Source organism: Seriola dumerili, unplaced genomic scaffold (genome assembly GCF_002260705.1).
Source record: "Seriola dumerili isolate Sdu_G_001 unplaced genomic scaffold, Sdu_1.0 BDQW01000088.1, whole genome shotgun sequence".
In the NCBI taxonomy this organism is placed as follows: Eukaryota; Metazoa; Chordata; class Actinopteri; order Carangiformes; family Carangidae; genus Seriola; species Seriola dumerili.
Window position 1 is genome coordinate 10,299,917 of NW_019174343.1, and position 9,042 is coordinate 10,308,958.

A 9,042-nucleotide genomic window follows, 5' to 3' on the forward strand; every position below is an offset into this window, starting at 1 on the left:
GTGGTCTGTTGTGGTTGTACCCAGTTATGTTTATGCTGCACAGGAAGTGTAAAGAGCACATGATCGCCACTAGTTTGCTGTGCAAGCAAGAGAGAAAGGACAAGAAAGATTAGAAGGTCATGGATGTAATCCTTGTCAGTTTGTCTCAGTGTCAACAGCTGTAACACAAAAAAAAGTCTGTGGTCAAAAAAGTATTTTCTGTAGCTCACTTCAATAAAAACAAAAAAAAGCACTCTAATTTTTCATTGATTAATTCGTGTCATGAGGAAGCAGAATTGTCATTGTTTGGTTTCCAATGGGAAAGGGGAACATTGTGTAGGTTTAGTGTTTTACAGTAAATTCATTCATGATTTTCACATTCATAATGTGAAAATGCTCAGTTCTTCAATGGACAAAAAAGCTCCACACGCTGCAACTTAAAACAAACAACAACAACAACAAAAAAAAAACAACAAAAAGAAAAACAACTTAATCAAACAAGTAGAAAAGACACAATCAAATGAAAGAAAGATCATCCCCATTGTCACATTTAGAAACAAGAGTCAGGAGCCATGTCAGGGACAGGGGTGGTTTGAGCTAAATGTTAATAGCAGCATGCTAACATGCTGATGTTGAACACGATCCAAGTTCCTAACATGCTAAACTAGTTCAGCTTAGGGTGATGGGGATGTCATTAGTCTTGCAGCTATTGGACAAATTAAAACTTTGCTATGGTGGTGCCACAGGAAAAGTCAGGGTCAGTGGTTGTTGAGACATTTCACTACAAACCACGACCTCCTATAGTGGCACTACAGGAAAACTCAAGGGATTACCAATATCATTAGGATTCATTGTGTGGGGGATTCTTACAGTCACTATGCACTAGCACGACAACAAACCTGCAATAAACACCATCAATTAAGAAATACAACAGAGACACACTGCAAAATACAGAAATGCTACATTTCCAAGGGACACTAAAAACAGATTAACATGCTATTCACACAGGTATAACCAGTAGCTCCCAACACCAAATCAGGTTTCTGGGTGTTCACCAGCTTTTCTAATCCGTACTAACTTCTTTTGCTTTAGTTGTAGGTTGCTCATCAGAATACTCTTTTTATAAGATGTCATTGGACTTCATTTCAAAAGCAAACCAAATTTTCAGACTTCTCTTTAACTATCTTGTTCTTTTCTAGGTAATGTGGTATCTTTATCCATCATGTGACATTGAAAAGTAACTTTCCAAGAGCAGAGGTCTGCAAAGTCAGTTGTTTACTTTGTGATCATGTTAACATGTTAGCAAATGAAAAGAGGCATGTTTCATTTGGGATAAGCATGTCTGGATTTGTTGGCAAGCTTTTGTAAATTTCCACAGTGAAATGCAGATAATGTGTGACTGTGGTCAATAATGAAAGTCTTGTTTTAGTCAATAATATTTATTGTTTCCTCCAAACTCCAGCATCATCCCAGCATTTAAAGATAAAATGTTTCAACATAGTAACAGTGTCGACATAGTAAAAATGTTGCACATACTATGAAATTTATTGCTACTTGCGTTGCAAATATACATTCACTGATTAATACTGAAACAAAAAATCAGTGTGCCATGAATCTTTACAGATAAACATCCATAAAGAAAAAGTTGAATTTCATATAATGTCTGAACATTTCTGTTTGATGTTTCAATCTATTTCCTTATTGGCCAAGTATCCTTAGATAATTCAAAGCCATTGGAGGATGTCAGCATATGTGTGGGTGGGGGGAGGGATGTGGGGGCTGGGTCAAGACTATAAAATGTGGACAAATCCCAATGGGTATGTGTGACAGAGAGAGAGACACACACATACATAAAGATAAAGTGAGTGGAGAAGAGAAGGAGAACGGTTAGAGGAGAAGGGGGGAAAACAGCCTGAAACAGACTTGTTTGTGGACTACTGTGTGATATGGGAGGCACCTCTTAAATCCTTCAGGGGGGTCTGAACCTGAGCTTTAATTTGTACTCAGTTAGCAAATAAACTCTATTGGTTTAAAACAAAAGGGACAAAGGAGAGAAGAAGAAGAAATGAAGGACTTGGTGCAGTCAGTAGAACTAGGAGTCTCTCAGCGGAAAGGCATTAAAGCAACTCGACCCAAAGTTTGGCTAAAAAATGAACTTGTTCGTGTTGGACTTGCTGAATCCCTTTGCACATATGTCATGATGGTAAGAAAGAATTTATTATAAAAGATGACGTTGTAATAATGTCTGTTTTTAAACTTGTTTCTAACATTCACTTTGACAGCGTCACTTTTTTTTTTAGCTCTTCCCTCATTTTTGAACATCGTGCTTATGTGTAACAACCACATGCCATTAATAATTAATGTCATGCTCTTGACCCTGATAACATGCCCTGTCAACCAAACACATAGGCACGTTTCACAGTCACATGGCAGGGGTCGTGGGTGGGGATTGGTAGGTTGAAGTGGGTGAACCAGGAAATCTAGTATTACCAGAGGAATGGTCAGGCAGTGGGCCACATGAAGAGGGTTGCACAAGTCACATGTTATCTGTCAGCTGTTACAATAAACCCTATACTTAGAACTCTGGAAGAAATACACACACACACACATACAGTGACCACATGCTGTAGATAAGTATGTGAGTGAACCCACTGGTATATTGTATTAAACTTGCTGTGTTTGCACTTGGGAAACCAGACTTAAAATAAATATGCATGACTTTTATAGGAGGAACCACACATTTCCTGTTTCCTGAAAGACTAGCTGCATTTTCTCAGTGTCAGCTTTTTTTCCCCCCACTGGGTCCACAGTAGTTAAAACAACTGTCCAGCTTCTTTAGCACATGTAAATGCAGCACCACAGTTAACAAAACATTCATTCTTCAGTTGAACTCTCATTGGCTGACTGAATCTGACTTAATTGGCACAACTCAACCTGTTTATTGAATGTCCGTCATCTGTTTGCTGGTTTACGCATGCTGCTTGTTGGAATGTTTTCCCTAAATTAGACTGTGAGTCTTTCCCTCTCTGTAATCATCATCTGTGACCTTGCCTGTGAATTGTTGGTCCTCTCTGAGTGCAGGTGTTTGGCCTGGGGTCTGTGGCCCAGGTAGTGACAGGACAGGGAGCATTCGGACAGTACCTCAGCATAAACCTGGGTTTTGGACTGGGTGTCGCTATGGGGATACATGTTGGAGGGAAAGTTTCAGGTATGGGAATTGACTCTTGCAAACCCTACCTTAAGAAAATCCTTAAAGATCATTACAGTCATTGTGCAGCTCACATATTGTTTTTCTCATGCTTTCTTGCTCCATCAGGGGCTCATATGAATGCTGCAGTGTCATTCACAATGTGCACATTTGGTCGCCTTACGTGGAGGATGTTGCCTGTGTATGTTTTTGCACAGCTATTGGGATCATTTCTGGCAGCAGGGACAGTTTATGCTGTCTATTATGGTGAGGGCAACACTGCATGTTCTAGCAAAAAAATACACTGAACACCTGTATTATTATAAAACCTTTTTCTGTATTATCTGTAGTCATACTAATACTACATATTTGTCATATGTTTCCATATGCAGAGGCCATACATGATTATTGTGGAGGAAACCTGACTGTAACTGGTGTAAAGGCCACAGCTGGTATTTTTGCCACCTATCCTGCACCGTACCTCTCCTTGCTGGCTGGATTCATCGATCAGGTAGCCATGAAACTGGATTAAAGGATTACAACTACAAATCACCATCATCTGACAGTCACACTAACCCTTTTCTTTGTTGTATTGTTTTACACTCAGCTATCATGACATGCGATTCTATGTGATGTTTGTTCTGTATGTGCGCCAGGTGTTTGGCACAGCTATGCTGCTGCTGTGCCTGATGGCTCTGTCCGACCAGAAGAACAAACCGGCTGCAGCAGGCAGCGAGCCTGTAGCGGTGGGTCTCCTGGTTCTGCTCATTGGCATTTCTCTGGGTAGCAACAGCGGCTACGCTATCAACCCCACGAGAGACATCGCACCCAGGGTCTTCACTGCTGTAGCAGGCTGGGGAGCTGATGTGTTCAGGTATAATACAAGAAGGATGTATTGGCATTTAGGCAAGGATTTGCTGTTGCTACATGTCACCTTAACTTGGGTTCAATCGAAGGCTAAACATCTCTGTTAATAATTAAATAACCTGTGTAGTTTTTCAACAAACATTAAGACGGTATTGCTGGTTGTTTATGAACATTACAAAGAAAAAAAAGCTTAAATACATACAAATTTCGATCTGGCACTCAATTTTATCTATTCATAGTTGTCCGTCTTTATCTGTGCAGGGCTGGAAATGGGTGGTGGTGGGTGCCTCTCGTTGCTCCCCCCATTGGAGGTGTATTGGGTGCGGGAGTCTACAAGGCCCTGGTGGAATTGCACCACCCACCCCTCTCTGAACAGGATGGGGGGTTGGTGGAGGAGTTGGAGGAGGAGACTGCTCCTCTGGAGAAACCGAAAAACATCTGTGCAAATGTATGTGTGTGAGAAACCCAGCTGGGTAAAGTGTTAAAGGCACGTCTGTGGATATCTGAACGCAGTGGAAACATTCCATGATGATGAGGGTAAAAAAAATAGACCAAAAATGAAACGCTCAGGTCGGGGACTGAAAATTTTTGAGAATGGCTCAAATAGAGTTTTCAATAATATCAAGCAATTTCAAAATGGGTCTGTATTATTTAATTTAATTTATGAGTCATTCAATTTCTGTAAAAGAGATTGACTGTAATACATATAACATATATACAATCTGACAATTTGAACCGTGATGCTGACAACACCTGTGGCTGGCTCCTATCCATGCAAGTTATACATGAAAAACAAACAAAACTAGAGCCATTTCATGCACGGAAGAGGAATTTTATGTCAGGATCATTGAGGAAGAAGCAGCTGATATAACCTTGGTATCATCCATTACAGCAGTCAACAGAGGCCCACTAACACGAGTTTGGAAATTACAGTGTATGTAAAATAAAACAAATAGCCCCAATACTTTGCACTTAAATAAACATGCATCCTTTGTAAATAAGAAAGAAACAGTAGGAGGTGGCTCCTCACAGCATGAAAGGGCAGAAGCACACCCAAAGACAATGCACATGCTTATCTTACCAACAGTCCAGCACATAGCAGCCTTAAGGCAAAATGTGTTTCCTGATTCGATCCAAAAACCAAACCCTAGAATCTTATTAAGTCTGCTCACAAATTTTATCTCCAAAATACTGCTACATATAACACATTTATTGATACAGACTCGTCAGAGCAGATGTTATCACACAACAAGATCAACAGGTCTGTAACATGTAACAATTCTTGGTTCAGATTTGAATACACACTTAAGTGATGTAGTATTTGATACTGAAGCTCCCAGGCGTCGGTCGTGTACGCCTGTCAGTTTCCACGGATACTCTGAATTGGATTATTTACACTGAAACATGAGATGGTGTTTGCAGGTGAAAAGCGCTGTTGCTACCCAACTGAAACCAACACAGTATTATTTTCTTCCTGTTTCTTTCAATGTTACATTTACATAAATTTGTGTTATTTATCAATTTTCAAACTTATTTTATAATTGTATATATTATATATATATGTTATTGTTGTATAATACATTCAAAATTAAAATATTTACAACAGCAAACTGAGCCTAATGACAATAACTACAGTTATAAAATGATATAGTGCCCTTACTTACATAATTACATGAATTTCCCCTAGGGGATAAATAAAGTATCTCTCTATCTACCTATCTACCGAGTGTTAATGAGTACTTTTTAGTTACAGTAGCCTAATACTAATACTATGCAAGCAGCACATGAACATAATTTATGAATTGGCTGTTCTGAATTATTTCACCAGGAGGTGTCAGTAGTGGACACTGTGTTAAATGAGGCTGCAAATTATGAATCTGTTGCTGATACACTCTGCTGCTTCAGAAAGCCTAATTTCTCCATCACTAACATGTAGCAGTGAAAGGTGAACAACACTGGTTGAGTTATCAGGAGTTTCCATGTCTATCTAAATGTAAGGCAGGCAAGTTTATTTTAACCACCTAAACATAAACAACATTAGAAACACTGTTTTACATGCCACGTTGACTCCAACAGCCCACTGCCACTTTAGCCACGTGTTGAGCCAAGTAAACCCTGGTTACATGTCTATTCAGACATTCAGCAAGAAGTCTAGCCAGTGGAGGGATTGCTTGACTGCTCTTCTAATCCTGATGATCATGTACACAAGATTTCAATGTTTTCCTTGAATGGGAACCTTCTCATCGCTTTGCCCCACTGTGTCTTCCTGCGTTACCTTGGCTCTTGGCAGTGCTCCCTAAGTTGCACTGTGCTGACTGCTTCTTCTTGGGGGCAGGTACCTTGGCTTTGCCTTTGAAAGCCTTGGTAGGATCCAGCTTGTTGAGATAGGAATCTCCTGCAGGATCAGCCAGGCTGAGGTCACTGCTGAAGGTCAGTGGCTGGTACAGGGATGCCCACTGCTGTAGGGGAACAGGAAATAGAGATTGTACTGCTTTTTATCATTATGTCGACATAAAATAACTAATAATACCTTATCCAATAACCATTAGAAACTAGGTGTAAATGTAGGAATGCTACAGAGAAATTGCAAAAGTCTTACTACCTCCTTTACTTAATGTCCCTGCAATGTAATTTACAATCTCAGGAACTTTTGGCATTCAGTGCATAGGAGTAAAAGACTTGAAAAGGCAGTTATATCTAAAGCACTAGCCTGCAATTTTCCTATTTAAGATGTTGAAGTAAAACACTTTAATGCATTGCGTAAGTGTCTTTAAAGTGTGTTGTGTCAATGTGTTTAAGTCGTAGGTCAGCCAACACTGTAGTATATTGTAAAGGGAACGCAATGAATAAAATGTTTTTTATATACCTGCAGTGACTCCAAGTGTGTTAATAATACTACAGAACCTACACCACAAATTAATGTATTTTAACTAGACATTATTTACAGTTACAAAGGTTTTTCAGATACCATTTAATCCACAGCACAATGGGTCTCATGCAAGAGCATTTTTGTATTCTTGTCCTAAAATTCTCTTTTCTTGTTCGTATGAGTTTTCCAAGTCCAATACACCAAATTCTCTTAAATGTTCCTTTTGGACTAATGAGTACCACCTGCTCATGAGGGGGGCGCAAATTCGTGAAACCTGAATGTTAATGTAATAAACGCCCCTAAACTTGGCATATTAGTCTACCTGTTCTGCTTTGTTTGTGCATTCACAAACATGTCATACAAAAGTAAAAAGAAGAATTCCATACTGTCAAACTTCAAGTCTGCTGGCAGGAACCAGCAAACAAAAATGTAACAAACTCAGTGGTCGTCTTAGAGGACTCAACAATTAGAAAAGTGTTTGTCAATGACGTGTTATAAGAGCAACTCTGTACTGTGACAGAAATACAGAGTGAGTGCTTTAGGCAACACAGTTAGATCATTTGTCATATCTAAAAGAAAATTGGTGAATGCCACAAATTCTCTTAAATCACTTGTATGTGCCACAACAACAAATCTGTTCATTTGGTTCTTGCAGGAGGTCATTGTCTTGTGATTAAAGCCTCTTGCTACCTTGGCCTGGGGGCTGGGGCCATATTGGGTGAAGGCATACTGCCACTCAGGCAGACCCAGGTGGGTTATCATCAGTCGGTAGTACGAAGTGAAGGTTGCTGTCAGAAAATGCCAGTACAGAGAGCGATCAAGGAACCAGATTTCACTCTTCTGGGCTACCACACCTGGAAAACAGAAAGAAAAACATTTAAACAATACAAAATCAGTTTTACATAATTAGGTAATATATTCACGTTTTTAATAGATTTTAGTTTAACGTTGTTATTAAGAGTAATAAGCACAGATACAATAAACAAGAGACCTGGAGTGCAGTTTTTGTAGACCAGGCACACCTTGCCACTCCCACCACAGGAATCCAGCTCAAAGATGCGGCTCCGAGAATCAAAATGGGGTGCAGCGGGAGCATGCTCCGACCCTGCCAGGTAGCATTAATAAATCTTGAATAAATATTTACTTTCTGATCAAATTTTCATTCATTAGCCTGCTTTCTGCACAACATTGGCACAAATAAACAGACTTGACTGAAGTTGACCACATGAGGACCTGTCAGGTGAGCTTTACCGCTTTCTGTGCCGTTTTCCTCCCAGTCCAGGTCAGCCAGTGAGGGTGCATTTGGAAGAGAAAAAATTGATACTGGTTGAAGCAGTGGGCACAGCCTGGCCACACTATTAACCATCATGCATCCTAGGGGAACACACTCATCTGAAAGGCAAACACACACACAGACACAGTTATGATTGTCATAGTGCTGAAACAAAAAAACTGGAGCTATTTAATCCCAATAGTAGCCTTTAATTTTAATAATTTAAGATTCTTGTGAGACAGAAAAACATGAAACTAATGAGGTAACCTACTGTCTAGTTTAACGCTCCAGGTGAGTGTAAATCCATCCGTTGTCAGATAGAAATCTCGCAGGTCTTCTGGCAAAATACAAGTGTTTTTCTATGGAAGAATTAAAGCACGTTCATATCCGTGACAACAATGTTCAAACCACACATCATGTGATATCTTTGAGGAGAACATTTTTCACCTGTTCCCATGAGAGCAGGCTTCTTTTCTCTGCAGGCTCCCTCTCTGCGAAACGCACATCGACCACACCTGGCATGTTTTCTGACAAAACAGGGACAAATTCATAAAATATAATCATTTCCCATCAGGCCACCAATCTGTTTACTAGCTAACCCGAACCCTGACGTTATGTGCTAGTTTCAGACCAAAGACCAAAGCTAATACACACCGAGTATTCGCGTAATGCCAAGCGTAAGTCTCTCAGCAACACCTTTAAACGCTAAACTGTCTTTTATGTCTTCCATTTGAAGAACTGCAATCAAAACTTGATACAAATCCGTGCAAGCATCCTCTGTAGATATCTGCTCTGCCTCAATCACTTTGCTCCGTCTACATCAGCTAGCAACGCAGACATTCACAGGAAACGATAAGGCAAGCTTTG

The 9,042-nt window shown here is 39.9% G+C and overlaps 2 protein-coding genes across 2 annotated transcripts; one reads left to right on the forward strand and one right to left on the reverse strand.

The window, feature by feature from the left end:
• Window positions 1-1,816: 1,816 nt before the first annotated feature.
• LOC111221454 (aquaporin-7-like) lies at window positions 1,817-4,580 on the forward strand. The gene is made up of 6 exons (XM_022744808.1): window positions 1,817-2,182; window positions 3,061-3,187; window positions 3,296-3,433; window positions 3,559-3,677; window positions 3,823-4,040; window positions 4,295-4,580. The coding sequence occupies exons 1-6, from the start codon at window positions 2,045-2,047 to the stop codon at window positions 4,491-4,493; spliced, it is 939 nt and encodes a 312-aa protein (XP_022600529.1). The 5' UTR covers window positions 1,817-2,044; the 3' UTR covers window positions 4,494-4,580.
• Window positions 4,581-4,669: 89 nt separating this feature from the next.
• tpgs2 (tubulin polyglutamylase complex subunit 2) lies at window positions 4,670-9,007 on the reverse strand. The gene is made up of 7 exons (XM_022744809.1): window positions 8,830-9,007; window positions 8,623-8,702; window positions 8,447-8,534; window positions 8,154-8,294; window positions 7,894-8,007; window positions 7,593-7,756; window positions 4,670-6,492 (listed from the first exon to the last, which is right to left on the reverse strand). Exons 1-7 carry the CDS (start codon window positions 8,903-8,905, stop codon window positions 6,274-6,276), a joined length of 882 nt encoding a protein of 293 aa, XP_022600530.1. The 5' UTR covers window positions 8,906-9,007; the 3' UTR covers window positions 4,670-6,273.
• Window positions 9,008-9,042: the final 35 nt, after the last annotated feature.

Coding starts and splice junctions, on each gene's coding strand:
- LOC111221454 (XM_022744808.1), top strand. CDS start 2,045: ATGAAGGACTTGGTGCAGTCAGTAGAACTAGGAGTCTCTCAGCGGAAA. Junction 2,183..3,060: donor TTTGCACATATGTCATGATG/GTAAGAAAGAAT, acceptor CTCTGAGTGCAG/GTGTTTGGCCTGGGGTCTGT. Junction 3,188..3,295: donor TGTTGGAGGGAAAGTTTCAG/GTATGGGAATTG, acceptor TTGCTCCATCAG/GGGCTCATATGAATGCTGCA.
- tpgs2 (XM_022744809.1), bottom strand. CDS start 8,905: ATGGAAGACATAAAAGACAGTTTAGCGTTTAAAGGTGTTGCTGAGAGA. Junction 8,703..8,829: donor TGGCATTACGCGAATACTCG/GTGTGTATTAGC, acceptor CTGTTTTGTCAG/AAAACATGCCAGGTGTGGTC. Junction 8,295..8,446: donor CTGGAGCGTTAAACTAGACA/GTAGGTTACCTC, acceptor TTTGCCTTTCAG/ATGAGTGTGTTCCCCTAGGA.